At 35.6% G+C, this 20,024-nt stretch overlaps 1 protein-coding gene across 3 annotated transcripts in view; it reads left to right on the forward strand.

Moving 5' to 3' along the window:
- Nucleotides 1-20,024, forward strand: part of LOC110678585 (paired box protein Pax-6-like) — a 201,400-nt gene that overhangs the window by 117,987 nt on the left and 63,389 nt on the right. For all 3 annotated transcript variants that reach the window (XM_021851624.1, XM_021851626.1, XM_021851625.1), the window contains exon 3: nt 5,120-5,260. In XM_021851624.1, the coding sequence (XP_021707316.1) occupies nt 5,120-5,260 (141 nt within the window). The remainder of the gene's footprint in view (nt 1-5,119; nt 5,261-20,024) is intronic.

The following is a 20,024-nucleotide window of genomic DNA, read 5'->3' on the forward strand; positions in this document are numbered from 1 at the left end:
ATATGTTCTCTTCAATCATTTGAACAACAATTTTCTAATATTTAAGTATTTTTTTACCTCTTATCTGAATCTTATAGTATGGTTTGTTCAACGATTATCCTTTAATATATTACAAGAAAACATGAATGTTTAGCCAAAATCTTCAAAATTCTTCTCTTCTCTTAAAAAAATATTGGAATTAAAAATGCCCTCAACGTTTTTGCAAGATCTAAAAAAATACGGCTGACCCTGTAAAGCACTGCTCAATTCAAAGAGTTTATTGGGTTCCTATCAGAGCTATAAATTTAAACATATTTTCAATTCTATCAGAAACTTGAAGCATAAAGAAATTCTTTTGTGATGTGGTAGTCAGTATTTTTAAATACTTCTCTTTTTCGTATGCCTTAGTAGATGAAGTATTCTTTGAATTCAGTATAGGCTTAGCTTTGAATATATTCCATATAATATACAGTACAGGCAAGAAAAAAGTACTGTAGAACATCTTCTAATGAATCGATTGATCTGAAATTGGAAACTTGTAGTAAATAGAATCAAAAGGAGCTTTGGAGAAAAACGGCTTTGAAGATTTTCAGCAATTTTATCAGCAACTCCATACAAATTGTACAGAAGCCAGAAACGAGCTAATCTTCTACGAATTGTTTTATTTTTCCCATTGGACGGAAAAACCACCTAAAAATACTATTGGAAAGCTTGAAAACAGTTGATTTTTTTAATTTATATTTCTCACAGCCGAAAATGTCACTTGCACCACTTTGCATAATTCAATTACTCAAATTTAATACTTTGTTTGTGGAGTCCTCAAACGTGCTGAATTTTGTAAAGGGGCCCCCTCTATGAGATCTGACCCGGTCCCCACGAAGCCCAAATCCGGCACTGGTCCTCGGGGAGTTGTGAGGGCAATAATTTTTGATGAAATTTTACTCTGTATTTTGTGCTGCATCTTCCTCGCTCATTTTTCATTGCCTCACTGCTTAGCATTTTTCGTAGGTTCGAATGCATAAGGTACAACGAAAAAAGGTAAAAACTAAAAGATCAGCAAGATCATTATAAGGTACACAACAAAATAGATACAGCGTGGTTGGAACACGACTGCCATCCAACTAACGAATCCGACCCGTTAGTTGACATTACTGACAGCTAGTAAAAATGCTCCAGACTAACGCATCTGGACAGCAAATCGTCACGAAACGCAAATTTACATGCACATTTCTCGCAAAACTTCTGATCCCGCTCTAAAAGACATTGGTAACCGAGTGTGTAACTCCTTGTTTCTAAGCAAATGAATGAACCAGGATGGAAACTATCCCCACTGGGAGACAGTGTAATCGCAGCATAGTTGAATAACATTTAAATCCATTCGTTTGCTCGGTACACTCGGTTACCAATGGTTTTTAGGGTGAGATCACAAGTTATGCGAAATTTGTTCTATATCGAGACTTTAATGCAACGGTTCTCAGACGTCAAAGTCAGTTTGCCATCTTCTCTTGACATTCGGGTGCTTTTTAGTTAGAATTTATTCCAACCAGCGAACAACCAACCATCGAGTCATTCCATGTAGTGGAGTTCCAACGAGCGAACCCCCACTGTATTGATAATATAACATAATACAAAATCGATAAACAATTTGTCATAACTTTTTTTTTTTGAGAAACTGGAGCTAATAGATTAGAGGTGCATTATATGGCATTTCTTTTTTTTCAAATGCTTTATTTTTCTATACACATTGATTACTGAACTAAAGTAGCTTTTTGCTTAATCTTACTCTACACGTATAGGTTTTTTTTTTTCAATTTTGTTAGTTGACTAACACTGGGTCTCTATTCTACCTTTCAAGCAAAGTGTCGGAATAGCAATAGGAGGATATATATGCTCAATTTTCGTTTTAATTGAGGATTTTTAGGAGAGATATCGCCTTTCCAGAGTAGTACATTATTTGTTACATAATGTACACATTCAAAATCGTGCAGTGCTCCAATCTAGATTTCTCTATTTCTGGTTCATCAATCTAAAATAAAGTCGGGAAAACTTAGCACGACGAACGGACAATGTGGGTTCTGTGCTTTGCATACGATTTTTGGCAATTGCCCAAACTGACGATCCGGCGACGGAAACACGATTAGCATTTTTATTCGTTCCCAGGAATCGAAAAAAAAAACTCAAACTTCCCATTAATTCAATCCACCTACAAACTCCGGGAGCACACATCCTCCAAGCTCACCGAAAATTACCGGTCACGAAATCCGTTTCCATTCCGTTTCAAATTTCCTTTATGCTTATGAGCATTTCCAAACTTCGAACAAAGGTGCGAGTATTTATGATCCGTTCCGAAATTGTAACACTTCAAGTGTTTTTATTACACTCTTAAAAATAATGAAAATTACTCTGGACGTAATTCTGGTTATGACTGAATGACACATGATGTAAGTGATGGAACGACACAAAAACGTGTCCTTGAAGCTGTATTGAACAAAAAATGTAATTTTACATGTTAAAGGACACGAAAACGATGGAACTGAGGTCGACATTTCCCGAATCAGACACTAACGTATTTGAAATTTGACACAAATTTACGTCATTCGGCTCGCTTCTTTTATGTGCATCCCAAAAGACGTAAATCACATTATTTTTTGGTACTGTGTAGCTTTGCCACCGTGGCTGAGAATTTCATTGACAGCGATCTGTGTAATTAGCAGGGCCCTAATTACGGGTCATTTTAGGGTCCCGATTGGGATCGCAGACAGAAATGCAATGTTCACACTACCGGAAAAGATATGCAAATGGAAGCGTTCGTTGTTTGCGGGTAGCTGCTATCTTCCAGTCGGGATCTTATCTATTGAGAAGATCAATTTCTGAAAGAAAGTTCACTCCCTGCTGCGGAAGACCGATCCTTCAGAAGGGTGCATTTAATATAGATATTTTTCCGTGCAATTAACCTTCGGTGTGCGTTCCGGGGGCTGCAAATTTATGCATCGGCGTAAATATTTACGTGCAACATTAATTTCCTAAATTAAACATAAACACTCATTTTATTTGCCTTTTGACTGCTCGGCACACTTCTTAGCTTTTGGTTTGATGGCTTTGGGTGGCAAATGTGGTCACTGTATGAGGGAGGGAATGGAGGAAAGGGCATTTGTACAACATGCACATCTTTTGTTTGCCAAGTCGTGGCCCTTGTCGTCGTCGTCGTCGTCGTCTGAAGTCGTCGGGTCTACTGAATGGAAGAAAAGCTGAATGAAAACTGCATTCAGCGAGACAACCCAAGGAATACTCGAACACAATGTTTCGAATGTTTTATTCATGTCTCGAGTGGGGTGGAGGGAGGGCCAACAGGGGCTATGGCGAAGCAAGGCAAAATTATATGCATTGTGTCGTTGGCGGCGCGCAGTGGCTCAAATGACAAAAAAGTCGTGTTTGCAGAAAATTGTTTACTTCAGTTAGCATTGAACATTAGTTCCTCAAAGCTTCTTATTGAAATCTAACTAAATCAGTTTAATTTAAAAGAACAAACTAAGATGCTTAGAACTGTGCTCGTCATGCTTATCTTGTAGGTTTGTCAAAAACTTTTTTCGATAATTTTGCAATTTTTCAAAATTTTTGTTTGTTATTTTGAAAAAACTCTAAAATTATCATCCACCCCTCATCACGTTACAAATGTTGTACGTTATTTGATGAACTTTGACGTTGCCTATGCATTTCCACGTCAAGATAAGAAAATTTCATGTTTTGCCACACAGTGAAAAATGCCATCAAATCATTTATCTAGTTGTTGGCAACACATTTTCATCATTATTAGTTGCATGATGTTCTCTCAAATTTCTTAAGGAAATTATTACATTTCAGTACCAGACGAAACATACTTTTCTATTCCCAATCTTACAAGTGTGCCAAAAATTTTGGATTTCTGTTTTAGCAATAATTTTCGTTTCAAATCATTTTCAAAAATTTTGTTTTTTTTTCAATGAATGATGGTTTTTAAACTTTTTAGGCAAGCTTTGTACTTTTGTCAATCTTTTGTAGAGTATGCGACCACTGTGCATTGGCGGCGGCAGTTCAGGCAGTCGCAGTGGTTGAAAGAAATATGACGAAAATTTACACCCAATAACAGCTTGTCCCCGGCTCCATTTGTTTTGTCCGAGCGGCGAAGCGCAATGCAGTCCCGGTAGAGGTTGGTCGGTTTGGTTTGGACTTGAGAGGGTATCGAAATTCAACCTCTGGACACCGGCCTTGTACACGTCAGGGGAAAATATTTGTTTGAATTTGGAATTGTGCGGTTTTGCGGTTAACGGCTAAGGTGAGTTGTTGTTTGGAAAACGACTCCTCCAAGGGTGTGAATTAGATTAGAAATGGTTCTTCGGCAAAGGAAGGAAATACTTGTGGCTTGGAAGACGAAATAGTTTCCGGAGCGTTTTGACATGATTGGGCTGGACCTGTCGAATCGAATTAGAATGTTACGATCTGAATGGTTGGATGTCAATTGCCTTAAGTTTTCTTTCTTTGTATAATAAGCGGTTATTTCCAATTGAAATAACAATTCATGGGAACAAAATTTTGGTTGAGGATGGCACAATATCTCTTGTTTTATTTCTTTTTTAGTTAATCACCTTTTCACTTAAGACTTTTCTTGAACCTTTTTGAACTACATTGTTTTTCGTGGAAAAGGGGACTGCGGGTAATAAAACTGTTTTAGAAATTGCGATCTTTAATTTGTACCTATTGATGAAACTCTTACTCGAAAAAATCCTCCTACAATCTATTTTTCTTGAAAATTTCCATTGTTTCAAAGCTAACAGTCCCATCCAGATGATCCAGACCTCCCTGCTAGAAATCCTCAATACCTTCAATCAACGACTTCCGCCACAAGTCAATCACTTCGTCTAGACTGGAGGTCTCTCTCCCACATCGTCGTCGTCGTCATCATATCAAACCATCTCGTGCTCTTGATCTTCATCGGTCGTATCTCCCTGTCTCTCTGAACCATAATTACGTTAAGTAAACATGGCCAAATCGCGTCAAATCAAATCCTCTTACCATCAAGATATTCGGTTGCACCGAGTGCACCACAGTTGTATGCAAATTACCGCACAATTCGCTGACGATCGCGTCTCTTTCTCTCTTGCAGGTACCCTGCGACCACCCGGTCTGATTGGTGGGTCCAAGCCGAAAGTGGCGACACCGGCCGTCGTCTCCAAAATCGAACAGTACAAACGGGAGAACCCGACCATCTTCGCCTGGGAAATCCGGGAACGTCTCATCTCCGAAGGTAAGTCTACCACGTACTACATACAACCACGCAGCCGGAGTTTATCGTCGGCGGGAAATCTGTCCGGCTTCCGCTCCTAAGTTCCCCCTCTCGTAAAACTGAGATCAATCAAAAATCAAATCCTGCATCAGGAGGCCCCCGGGAAGAGCTAGTTGGTGGGTACATCAATCTCTGGTTGATCTGATGGGACGCATCACCGGAGTCGCACCGGATTGATATGCAAATTCGCTCAGTGTCTCTTCCGTCCGCAAACTCGGAAAAGGAGCAACAAATTTGTGCAATCGATTCTTCTTCTGCGATGTGAGTCATGCGCTCTCTGACTGGGGGACCTCTCGGCATCAAAAGCGCTCTCGCGCTGATCCGGGCAAATTGATAACCGATTGATTTATTGATGCGAGCAAAGTCGGAGAGTTTAACACCGCCGCTGCCGACGCTGAGAGATTCCCACCAAAGTCACGGGAGTCTTTGATTCCATGAGTGTCTTCAGACTTAATCAAGGGAGGGCAAACGACCTCACAGGCATTCCTAAGCAACCAAAAAGCACTTCATAAGCACGCAGGTCTGAGTATAGGGTATAAGGTGTCCCAGAAAGCATAGACACGACTTCACCATAGAGTAAAGTGGGGCAAAAGTTCGAGTGGGACAAGAGTTTCTTTTTAAGATTTCTAGCTCAATTCATAACAAAACTTATAAATGTCATGGTGGTTCGAATGCTATTCAAGTAAGAGACTTTTAGTCCAAATATCATAAAAATCGATTGGGATTTGGAAAAGTTATGGCTATTTGTTGTTTTCCTACGTGAATATTGTAATTTTTGGTCAAACTTTCGTAGCATGGAACCAATTGAAGATAAAATCTTTTTCAATATTTTATGTAAGGGCGTTTCTAGGCCTATCATAAGGTTGCTTTGAGGTGTATTAGTTTTTGCATAAATGCTTGGAAACAATTTTTGGCCCATAGTGGGGCAAAAGTTCGACCTATGTATAAACTCACGGGAAAATTTGCAAATTGCCTAAAATCCACATATTATCTTCAAATTTAGCAAAATTTGTCTGATCGGGCGAAAAATGTCACCAAAATTTTACATTTGCTCTCAGTTTTGCGAAAAATTGCTATTTTTGAGTATATTACAATTAATTCTGTTTTGGGCAACTTTTTGCTGAAAATTCAGTGTGTATTTTTCGTCAAACTTAAGTTTACGGCTGGTGTAAAGTATGCCTGTCATTAAAGTATCGAAATTTTGTGTTTTAGCCAGCGAACTTTTGCCCTACACTAGATTCGAACTCTTGCCCCACCGGTGCACACTGTAGCCGTCGCTGAAAAAACGTGATCGAAATTGTTTTGACCTTGAAAACATGATTTTAGTACTAAAGTGTCTTCGGGAAAGTTTTTCCATAAAATAATCGCTATTTTATGAAAGTGTCAATTTGGTGATTAATCCACCTAAAAGTGAGAGCGAAATTTTATTTTTCGTATTTATGAATTTAAAAATAAACTTTACTCGGGAAAGTTGTAGGTAATATTAGAAGAAACAACTTTGCTGAAGACATCGTATGCATATTTTTTGATTTTCATGTACATTTGTGGAGTTTTTTGTGGAACGCCCCTAAAAATCACTTTTTTCATCATAACTTGGTTGGATGATTTTGTACAATTTTCAATTGTTCTAGTGTTAATTGTTACTTGCAAAAACGCATAACTTTCTCCAAAAGAGCATATTTTTATCACTCATACTTTTCGAGTTATTGAAGGTTTTATATAAAATTTTGCACCTTTTTGACACTAAAAATCATTAGGTCGCGCACATTTCCGCAGTCTGAAACATGTTCATCTAATGGTTTGAAACTTATACTATGAAATGCAGAGAAAGCCGCTTTTAGCCTGCTTTAGCCTGACGGTCAAAAGAAAGTCTGAAAAAATGTTTACTTACATGCAGATATAATTTACACTTATTCACTACACCCTATATTGGCTTAACTTGAATATCTGGCATCACTGTATCGAATTTTATGCTATAAAGTCAACAATATAATCAATCAACAAAAGGTCGGAATAATCTGTTCAGACAAATTTATCACAGACAAACAGACAACATATCCAACACACTTTTCGTCGTTCACCTTTCCAACGTTAGCTGTTTATTTTTTGCAGAAAAACACTTATTGCTATTTTTTCTGCAGGAAGTCTCAGTCCTTTCTTGAGAATTTTTCGGAGCTCGCAGCAAAAACTAAAATGTATAATATAACTATGAAACATTATTTTTTTTCCTTTAAAATTCATATTCAATCCATAAATCAGTAAATATTAATGTTTAAGATTATCATCATTATTTTTAGCTTCGCTATCACTGGTTTATTCGTTATCTTTTTTATCCAAAAGATTTTCCCATCCTGATAAGGAAACACTTTTTTCTCGAGAATGCTCTAATAGATGTAATCACAGGATTTGATGTCGCCAACAAACAGTGTAATTCTTAGTCAGTATCAATTCTGGAGATCCTCCCTGCAACTCTTAATATCCGTGTTACATCCTATTGAGCCTCTTCGGTCAACTGTCCAATAGAGACCAAGAAAGAAATTACCTCACTTCCTCGTATAAGGATTCAGTGTAAAAAGCGTTGAGCAAATTTCTCCATAGCATCGATGTTACTGAATCGATTCACATTTGAACTGTCGAATCTATTTATTGATCGCCTTCGTGTACTGCCGTTCTACGCATATATGGCTCGCAGCTCATAAGGTTTACATAGAAAATGGGACAAGTAAGTGTAGATGAGCAGTGTAAGCAGGTTGTAATTTATTAATGGTCCCTTTTATACATGGGTTCGAACACCACAAATGAACAAATTCAACAAAATGTTATCATAGAAAAATGTATGAACAAATTTTGTTACATGATCTTCAATATGATCATCTTAAGATTTCAGTAATTCCGCTGTTTTATTTTGTATGATGCTGATAAATAACCTTCGCCAATCGTATCATCAATCAAGCGGTTCTGGTGATGACAAATCACATGACACGAGGGTAAATATTTCCGATAACTATTACTAAGTTTCTAAAATATTTCAACAAATGTATTTTTTTTCATTCTCCACAAATTATCAACTATTAATTGTAAAATGCAAAAATGTTATATTTGTGAATAAAACTAAAATATAGGGATTTCTTATGAACAAACGAAAACTATAACATTTTTTATTGGTTTAGTGGGAAAAAATTTCATTATCGGTATTTTACTAGCACTACCGATAAATCTATGACAAAAGGTCGAAAGACAAAAGGCCGAAAGGACAGAAAGTCGAAAGACAAAAGGTCGAAGAACAAAAAAGAAGGGACAAAAGATCTAAAATCTTTTTTCAAAGAAGGAAAAATTTCCCACCAATTAAATCATTTTCGACCTTTTGTCCTTTCGACTTTTTGTCTTTCGACCTTTTGTCCTTTCGACGTTTTGTCTTTCGACCTTTTGTCCATAAACCCTACCGATACTGATCGATGTAGTACCGTTGAATCGGTATTCAGCAAAAGTAGTCGGAGCCGGAATCCCTAATTGACCACCTACTTCATATATGGAACCAACGTTAGAAAAGTGAACGATGAAAAGAGTGTATGATATTTAGTCTGATTGTCTGTGGTAAACCTGTCTGAACAGATTATTCTGATCTGTTGTTGATTGATTTGATTGCATAAAATTCGATACAGTGATGCCAGATATTCAAGATAAGCCAATATAAGGGGTAGTGAATAAGTGTATGTTATATCTGCATGTAAGTAAACATTTTTTCAGACTTTCTTTTGACCGTCAGGCTAAAGCAGGCTAAAAGCGGCTTTCTCTGCGTTTCATAGTATTAGTTTCAAACCGTTAGATGAACATGTTTCAGACTGTGGAAATGTGCGCGACCTAATGATTTTTAGTGTCAAAAAGGTGCAAAATTTTATATAAAACCTTCAATAACTCGATAAGTATGAGAGATAAAAATATGCTCTTTTGGAGAAAGTTATGCGTTTTTGCAAGTAACAAATAACACTAGAACAATTGAAAGTTGTACAAAATCATCCAACCAAGTTATGATGAAAAAAGTGATTTTTAGGGGTGTTCCACAGAAAACTCCACAAATGTACATGAAAATCAAAAAATATGCATACGGTGTCTTCAACGAAGTTGTTTCTTCTAATATTACCTACAACTTTCCCGAATAAAGTTTATTTTTAAATTCATAAATACGAAAAATAAAATTTCGTTCTCACTTTTAGGTGAATTAATCACCAAATTGACACTTTCATAAAATAGCGATTATTTTATGGAAAAACTTTCCCGAAGACTTTATAGTACTAAAATCATGTTTTCAAGGTCAAAACAATTTCGATCACGTTTTTTCAGCGACGGCTACAGTGTGCGGTGGGGCAAAAGTTCGTTTAAGACAATCAATTTTGAAACTGTTATAACTAAAAATGGGTAAATATTTTGACACAAGCATGTTCAGCAAAATTTTAGCCAATATGTTGAAGGTTCACTGTATGGTTTTTGTTTTGTTTCAGCTGCTCTTGTTTTCCTGGGAACTTTGATTATACCACTAAGGTCGATCTTTTGCCCCACCTTACTCTACTGTCATTTCAAGCCTATAGAAGATAAAACTCTGTTTTTTTACAAGAGTACATTGCGATTTTTCATGAATTATTTAATTATTAATGTGTTGGTTACGCAGTGCCGTAGCGTGCGGTTGGCCAGGTTGGCACCCGTCAAGGGCGCCAGCCTAAAGGGGGCGCCAAAATGTGTGAATCACTCGGTAAAATTCTCAAAGGTGCATATTAGATTAGGGCTTATTATTAGTAACAATTCAAAAAAAAAAAAATAGGACATAATAAAGAAACATACAAAACAGGTTTTGAAAGACTTTTACAAAATATGCAATAAGTATTTCAAAAGATATTGTTCATTCCTATATACATTTTTAAAGTTTGAAGTTCAAATAAAAACACATAAATTAAGTTTGTTAATGATAAGAAACAAAGATTTGTATTATTCAGATTTGTATGTTTGCTAAAAGTTAGACTGTATGTTTCGTTTTTTTTAGTAAAATTACAAGAAATATTTTCACAGAATACTGAACATGAATCTAAGATTATCCTGAGTGGGATCCACGAAATTATGGGCAGATTTTCAACAGAAAATTGGGCAAGATTCTCACAGAATCAATTACAAGATTCTAAGCAGCAGGCTCTTGCTTTATCATGATCGGTCTTACACATAATTCTAGGCGTCATTCTGATATAATGTTGTGCAATTTTTTCATAACTCTAATCATTTTGTAAATTGCTCTATACCTAGAAAAAATTCTCACACCAGACATAATTCTAGAATTTGTAATATATTTTTAACTAGTGTTCTCAGCAAACTTCGTCTTGCCATCAAGTACCGTATTGATTCATATTACGGACAGCTTCAAATTCCGGACACTCTACTTTGTATGGGAAACATTTCACACGAAATGTTTCAATTTTTGCCGTTCAAAAGTTCTCAATTTCGAGGCTCGTTTAAGTAAGCTTTTTCCATAAATATCTTCGAAAATTTATAATGCCCAACTACCTTAGATGTCTTTTTAGTGGTTTGACGATTTCAATTGATGATTTGACTGTTCCATTAATGATTATCATGAGCTGTCCGGAATTCGATTCAAAGTGTCCGGAATATGAGGCAAAAGTGAGGAAGCGTAAGGAATAAGAATCATGAAAAGGCCACACATTTTGATTTATTTAAAATTATTCAAGTTGCGGAAGCGTATTCTTTACCCCCCATTCGAAAGATAAGGACTTTCTACGCTCGATAGCGCTAAGGAATCAAACAGAATGATTTATTTTGTATGCTCTATGTTGGGTTATACTTCACTGAGTCCTTAAGTGTCCGTAATATGAATCAAAACGGTAGTCTGTTGAAAAACGCTATGGATCGTCCCATACAAAATGACAGTTCCGTGCACTCTCGTTTTTTCAACGTTCCCGGTGAATATCCTGGGATTTTTATACACACAAACTCGTTGGAACCCTTAACGAACAAAACGGAGAAAAAATCATTCAAATCCGTTGACCCGTTCGTGAGCCATTTCGTGACATACAAACACCATTTCTTTTTTATTTATATAGATAACCGTAAACATGTTCTACACTAGCTGAAACTCGTTTGGTTTAAAAAAAATGCGGTGGAAAAGTTGAATGTAACTATTTAGACTTCTTCATTAACATTATTGTTATTATTTGATCACCTTTCAAGAAGTTTGCATGATTGACATTTTCCATGTTCACCTTCTTTTCCACCGTAAAGGTTCTTGGAAAAAACTTTAGATTTTTTGTGAATATTTCCATTTTTCGATATCTCACTGTGAAGAATGATTTCAATTTGAATGGTAATAGCAATTCTTTGAAAGTAAATTGAAAACTCTTCAATATATTACAAATATTTTTTAATTGATTTACAAACAGCAGCTTTGCAATGAAGCTTTTAAATAATGTCTTGACTAAATCTACGCAAAATTTCAAACAAAAATATTTCATTTCAAATCCTAGAGAATTTTCTTTGCTTTCTCTATGAATTTCCTGAAAAATAATATTTCTATAAATGTCCAAAGAATCTAAATCATCCTATCATATCTCAGAAAATATAACAATTTTTCCTTTACAATTACTTTTATGAGGTTGGTCTTTATTTAAGAATCATAATTTTGTAAAGGATTGCTATGGCTTTCGAGATGTATTTCTGGCATAAGCTCTCAAATTCTTTCCAGTTATTCAGAGCGAAAAGTTTTAAAATTCTGCTTGAAAGCAAATGGTCCGACATGTACAGGAGAATTTCTTTAAAAATTTGCATTTAACCAAAATTTACAAATTTTGTTTGAAACGTCTAGTAGAAACTGTACATTTGTTCTTAGCTATATAAACTCTATATTTCTTTGGAATTTGTCAATGCATCTTTCAGATATTATTGAAAAGTACTCAGAAAATTTTCATTAAAAAATAAAAGAATACTCATTCTTTCTTGCAGGAGATTTAGTCAATAATTTAATATGTTCTGATCTCAAGGAAATAATATAACCTTTTATGACACTTTTGACGATTTTCATAAAAGTTCTCGTAGAAATCGCACAGAATTTATATTTTTTTGCTGAGCTTTGATAAAGGGGCGCTGAAATGGAGGTTTGCCAAGGGCGCCATGAAGCCACGCTACGGCTCTGTGGTTACGTAACATTTCTTTGAAGCATCTCTTATCAGTCTTGCACAAATCGCGTTATTTTTGAGCCACTTTGTTTTACAAAATTTGTTCTGTGTCAGAAAATAAAAATCAGAAAAAATATATTAATCAGCGACAATATGATTATTGATCGGGCGATCACTTATTCAAATCGGAATTTTAAACTTAATCATGTTAAATTTGTGTTATAACTAAAAATCCGATTCCAGCCGTGGTCGATTTAAAAATGATTAAAAAACAAACCCTTCCCAAGTAGCACACGAAACATCTTCCAAAGAGATGCTTTTCAAAAATGGTTTCAATCGCATATCAATAAAAGCATTTGTATTTAATGGGTTCTAGTTCGGTTGCATATCAATATCAAGGCTCATAAAGATTCATTTCCATTCCAATGAACATGCATTTCGCTTCTTGTTTGACGTTCAACATTTTTGAAACGACAAGATTTGCTGCAAATGTCCTTTGCAAACAGTAATGAAGTCAAGTTTGTTAAGATGTTTTCAGCAACTTTTCAAACAAACTCTTGAAACTTCTCCCAAAATGACGGTTTTTATGTTATGTTACAAATTACTTTCATTTAAAGCATCCGCAACTTGCATTCAATTTTCGTTCCCATACCACAACTCAAGCAGATTCATCCCAGTTGCGAGAAAGTTGCACTAAACTACGTTTATGACAGATAGAAGTTTGTTTGTTTCAATCCAGTTGCAATATGGTTGAGCTGTACCTTACATATCATCTAACAACGAAAATATGGTCTAGCAACTGTTTGTTTGTTTAAATGGTGTTGCTCATGTGTTGCGCGGAAGGTTTTGTGAAAAGATAAGATTATTTCAGGCGTGGTGTAATTTCGACAGTAATGAACTTGTATTCCGAAAGGTGCAGTAAAGTTATGAGCAACAAGCTTTAATTAATGGGCCATGTGGTCGCTTTTATAGTGCATTGGCGAAGAGCTGGTAGAGTAGTGAGAAAAGGAGAAGATTGGTGATCTTGAGGCCGGAAGTTTTATTCTCGTTCATATTTTTGTTTTCATAAGCGATTTCGGTATAACTTAAATATGTTGCAAACAGACTCCACCTCTTGCGCTTTTTGCGTTGCTATTCAGTGCAATTAAATGTCATATTTTCAACCATTGACAACTGGGTTTAATTTCAAGAGATTATTTTATTCTTGAGTTGAAACAAACTGTGCTGCTTGCGTTATATTTAGGCAAAAACATGAATAAATCAAGAATAAAGATTGCCTATCCAAGAGAATAGGGATTAACCTTTCGTAAATCGGAAATGTATTATTTTTATTACTACCTATTTAGAATACTTGAAGAGTTATAACTTCGTAATGCTGTCTTATGAGAGAAAAAAAATACATTTTTCGAATTTTAGTATTTTCACAAGTGTTTTCTAACAAAGCCAAAAATAATTTCAAACCAAAATTTATGTTCAACAGCTTTGATACAATGTACTTGAACTCACCACGGCAAAAGATTTTGTAAAAACATATTTTACTAGATATTTTCCAACAAAAACAAAATGTAGGGTCTGTGCTGACCTGATAAGAATTTATTTTGTATAATCAAAATTTTCAATATAAACGATTATTAAATCAAACAAATTTATCACAGATGCTGGTTGAAAAAGCCTTGAGAAAAATACAAAAACATAAAAATATTTGATTGTTTGGAAAAATACTTTGATTTTCATTATTAAAGTCGTGCCCATACTTTCTGAGACACCCTATAGGGCTCTTATAGATCTGACATACTGTATATAGCAATATAATAGCCCTTTAAGTCCAAAAGCGTGAACAAGTGGACTGTTGGTTACGAAGGTTACACAGCGTAACAAAAATGACATTTTTGCGTGTCTCAAGAATTAAATTATGTGTTTCTAGTAGATTTGAGGTTGCTGAATCTGATGCCGTTTCGAGAAATATTCCTGCACGTCACAATATTTAGCTACAGATCGCCAAAGTTGTATAATATGCTGGTTTAATTGCTGTTTACATGAAATTTAATGCATGATTTATCAAACTTTTTTGTGATCCAACCTAATAAGCATGTAAAATAGGACTTCAACTTCCATTTCAAATATAATTTGGTTGAAATTTGCACGATAAAATTTAAATTAAATCAATTTTTTCAACATGCTTGCAGTCTCTATAAAAAAAACTCTTCGTTTCTCTTATATGGCAAAATACAATGCTTTTCTAAAACACCAAAAATTGAACTTTGCTGATAAGTATTGTTATACACATGAAGTTTGAATTCTGTGGCAAATTCAGCAAATAAATTGTCGTACAAGCTGGAAAACTTGCATAGAAGATAAAAACCAGCTCCCAAAAATCTGGTGGAGATATGTTGATGATGTTTTCAGCATAGTTAAAAAACACACCTTACCCCAAACTTTAGAAACAATTAATAAGGCTCATAAAACATTGAATTTACTTACGAAGTGGAACAGGATAACAAATTGCCTTTCTTGGACTTACTTTTTTTAAAGGAACACTCATCACTCACATTTAAAATCTATAGAAAACCAACTAACTCTCAACGTATTATTTCAAACAAATCAAATCACTCACACCAACACAAAATATCTTCCTTCAATCACATGATACATCGAATGCTATCAATCCACCTCAGTGAAACTGGTAGAAGAAAGGAACTTAACTACATTTTAGAAACAGGACAATTAATCGGTTACACAAGACAAACAATACAACAACTCATTGACAAAAGAACACGAGAACAATACAAACGTTCACTTACTACTCCGACACAAGAACAACCAACACTCAAACGTATAGCCGTCAATTACAACGATGAAACAAAAAAGCTACGCCCAATCCTACGAAAGTTTGGTTTCGAGTTAGTTTTTACCAGTAGAAACAACCAACTCCAAACTCTCCTAGGTTCAACAAAAGAACCAATTGACAGTTTATATAAATCAGGCGTTTACCAAATTACATGCGACCACTGCAATAAAATTTACATAGGATAAACAAAACGGACTCTCAATACACGTTTTAAAGAACACGTAGCAGAAGTTACTAAAGCACACAAAGACACAGAAAAAGGACATGTACACCATTTCAAATCAAAAGTTGCAGAACATATTTACAATGAACAACATTTCCTTAACACAAAAAATATCCAACTCTTACGACATATTTCAAATCCTTGGAAGCTTGACGTAGCGGAAAGCATAGAAATTTTCAAACAAAACAACAATAAATTACTAAACAAAGATCAAGGAAATGGGTACTCTTGGCTGTTTAAACTTATACCTAACCATCACACACACAATACATAAATACATTAATTGACCACCTGCCAAACAAGCAGGAATTTCTAATTTTTACAATCCTTTCATTTGATTAGGTACACAATTAAAAAATGACCCCCTGTATACGATTACAGGTAGAATCTAGTTCTAACATACCAAGACACTTTTTTTCTAGTATATATAATAGATCCATGCGATGTTCTTTTCAAGTCGAGCACTCGACACTGAAGAAGTCTGTAGGTCGCAGACGAAATAGGCCTATCTGTCAAGACAAGCAACACATATTAGAGTTTGAAGGTGTTTGCTCGCCTTACTAGTGATTTTAGTATTTTTTTTTTTGCAAAAGTGAAGTGTTAAAGTTCAGTTTGTAGCCGTTACCCCGAATGCCGTTTCCCCGAATGTATAATTCTTGAATGACATTGCCCATAGATATTGTAATTCGGGGTAAGGTCGTTCGAAGACATGGAATTCGGGGTGATGGCATTTGAGGTTACAGCATTCAATGGGGTAGAATCACATTAAATGCTTTTGATAAGATATAATCTGATCCATTTTAAATTATATTCAAGTGTTTCAAATCTGGTTCATATTCTACTGATTGAGTATGATTTACGTCATGTGCAAGTGAATCTGATAAGCATCACATTTAAATTATTCAAGTCAGAAACAATTAATATTCAAGTGATTCTCCATACAAAAAAAAATAATGTCAGATTTACTCCATTTTCAAGTGATTCAGGTTTGGTTCGCTCCATATTCAAGGGTTCCGGGTCATTTGGCCGAAAGTAAGTTTCGAAGCTGAATTTTAAAGAATTGATATACACGTAATGGCTCTTTGATGTTAGTTCAACAAATAGTCAGCTAGTGACCAATCGATTAAGTTTTCAGCTCAAACGGGTGTTCGGTTCTTCAGATTTGTGCTCTTGAAAATTTGAGGTTTGGCTTCGATTCAACTTCACCTTAATGCAAGCAAATATTCACTTCTATGCTAGCGGTAATAGCTTCCGGCAGAAGTTTTTGCATTGTGTTTGCAGTCAGCTTTTGACAGTAACTAAAACGGTTCACGGATTATTAGTCCTGCTGCAGGACTGGATTGCTTCGATCCCTTGAATCGTATTATGTAAATTATTTCATTATTCTAGTAATTGTAAATTTTGGCTTTTTCTTTTCATAACGGAGAAACTATGAGCTTTTTCCACGTAATTGTTCACCGAGTCAGTCGGTTTACTGCTATACGCAAGCAAAGGTGCAGAGCTCAGTTCACACGTTGCAGTCCTAATATTGGAGGAGAAACAGAAATAATAGCCTTTGATCAAAAGTAGGAAAATCTCTTATGAAAATTTAAGCAAGTGCTATGCAAACAATTTTTATATTAGTATAACTACAAAGAACTGCCGATGATTTAAAGAAGGTAAAATTCCCAATTAAAATATAAGCTGAATTATTGCCAACAGTAACAAAACCAGTATAACTCTGAAGAATGACCTATGCTTAAAAGAAGGAAAAACTTCTTATGAAATCATGGAACCCTCTCATACCATTGATAGCCCCAGATGAAACAACCATGAGCTAAGAGTCTTGATGCAATAAGTAGAGTTCATAACTTCGTCCTAAAATAACGGGTTAATTTAACCATCCTCTTGGAGCTCTTATATAGTTACAAACATGACGTCCCGACACATCATCAGTTTCAATTAATGAGCTGATTAATTATTTGGCAACACCCAAGAATGTTACACATAAGTGTTGTAGTAATTTGATATTTTTTGTTCGTGATTCTGCCAAACGACCCGCTCGGCCAAATGACATTTGGCCAAATGGCGTTCGGCCAAACGGCATTCGGCCAAACGGCGTTCGGCCAAATGGCCGGACACCATATTCAAGTGATTCATGTCGGATTGACTGCATATTCAAGGGATTCAGATCTGATTCACTTTATATTCAAGTGATGCAGGTATAAATTACTAGATGTACAAGTGGTTCAGGTTTGATTCACCTCAAAATAAAGTAATTCAGTTTTGTTTCAATTTCAGGTCTTATTTTTTACTTTATTATTGAGATTTTTAGCCTTAGGCTGGTTCATCTCATAATGATTCATGTCTGATTGACTTTGTAAATTCAGGGCTAAATTCACTTCATATTGGAGGTTTTCATGAAGTGAATCTTATCTCTAAGCACGTCAGGTCTGATTCACTTAATTTACAAATGATTTATGTCTGATTTTTTTTATTCAGGCCTAATTCACTTTATCTTTAAATGTTCAGGACTGATTCACTTCATTATCAAGAAATCCAGGAGTGGTCTACTCAATTTTTAGAAAATCATGATTAATTCTCCTTTGAATTTAGTGATTCAGGTCTGATTTACATCATATTCAAACGTTTTAGGTCTGATTAATTTCCTATTCCGTTCTAAATAATTGAATACCGAATTTTCTATCTTATCTGTTTATGCTCAGAAGCGGCACCAAGCGGAATTTTATAATTCAAAGGCTCTTCCGAACTTCCTAAACAATTTTTCCGAAGACTCGAACTTTCTATCTCATGTAGATCACAAACATGACTTGCCTTGAATGCCCTATTTTATATGCTTCCTAATTTGCACCACCTAACAGCAAAATTTGACTGTTTGCCTTCCAGATGTTATTGACTTTATGAACAACTTTGTCGATGACTTGAACTTTCTATCTCATCTGGATCATAAGATTTTTATGAAATGCTTTTTTTTTTTTTTTTTTTTTTTTTATTTCTTTATTAGTATCATTCCAAACATTACATTCATTATTTCTTATATCTAGGTGTTCTGTGTTATTAGACAACACTATCATCCTAATTTGGTAAAACAAATCTAAGATTTTATTAACATTTTGTTAACAACATATTACATTTCATTTGCCGTAGCAGTTCAGATTTTTTACAGGTGAGTTGATTTCACCTGCTTATAAGAGAATTTATGAAATGCTCATTTTTATATGCTCACTGTCACTGGTTCTCATCCGCCCACTGACACTCGGTGACAGCAAATTCAATTTCGCTTGTGAAAAAGTTCATTCCATCAGAATAGCCCACAAAGACATCCGCTAATTGCAAAAGTGTTTTTTTTTTCTTGAAAGACAATTATGATTTATCAGCTGGAGGTAGGTATCACATTGCCGTTTTCTCACACCAATAATATAAAATTCATTTGTTATTTTGTATATTCAATTCTCAGTTTCAGTGCCTTTAGGTGAAATTAAATTTTGTAATGACACCAACAGTGGGTGCACCCATTCTCTTTCTCGTCGCATTCTCCCTCAAAGTCAGATTGGCTTCGTGCTAGCGTTCGTTTTTCGCACTGATCGAGAATCATTCGGCTGATTTTTACGACACTGGTTGATACTCAGATATTTCTCCGCAGAATTCTTCTTTATTTTTAAGAATCTTACCTAATTTAAGGGTGACTTCAAAAAGCAAAAGAAAGCCATTCAATGCAACAACAGGTTTGAAATGAGACCTTTATCGTCAATACAAGCAGCAGTGTCTGGCATGTACATCTTTTTGATCATATTGATAATTTTAATTACCAATGAAGCTGCAACAATGTATGAGACTTTTCATGCAATGAGTGCATAATAATCTTAACATCCCTACACCTTATCTACATAATAACCCCAACAATGACCCACGAATGGAAAATCCCATATCTTTCCTGCATCCAACTCGCAACAGCAGCTCCTTTCAATCGATCGATCGATCTCGCACGCGATTATCAGCGTGCAATATTTCTCCCTTATTGGTGTACCTCCGAGCGAAAGGCGATTGGATTTACGCCTGATACATATCTCACAAAGCTGCTGCTTCTGCTGCTGCTGCCACTCACAACATAACCTCTTCCATCGCGATAATGATTTATGATCCGCCGTAGATTATGAACCTGTTTTTATCTCATTCGAGAGCTCCACCACACAACCCATCGCCGGCGCGCCGTTGCAAATCGAAACGCTCTCTGACGTCAGATGTGTACCAACCTATACACTGCGTTTCAATTTAAACCCATTCGACGCGGGTAAAACTCGTGGAAGCACCGGACAAAGGACCTGCAAATCGATTTCCATTCGCGCGCAATTGGGGAGAACTCTCACCGAGGAGAGTTCCCTCCGCCGTGGGACGAACCTGAATTGAGATCATGTGAGTTTTCTTCAATGCGGTAATTACCGGCAGCTGATTTGATGGCTAATATGCTCCACGAGCGATAATCCG

The sequence above is a fragment of the Aedes aegypti genome, chromosome 3 (genome assembly GCF_002204515.2).
Source record: "Aedes aegypti strain LVP_AGWG chromosome 3, AaegL5.0 Primary Assembly, whole genome shotgun sequence".
Taxonomy (NCBI): domain Eukaryota; kingdom Metazoa; phylum Arthropoda; class Insecta; order Diptera; family Culicidae; genus Aedes; species Aedes aegypti.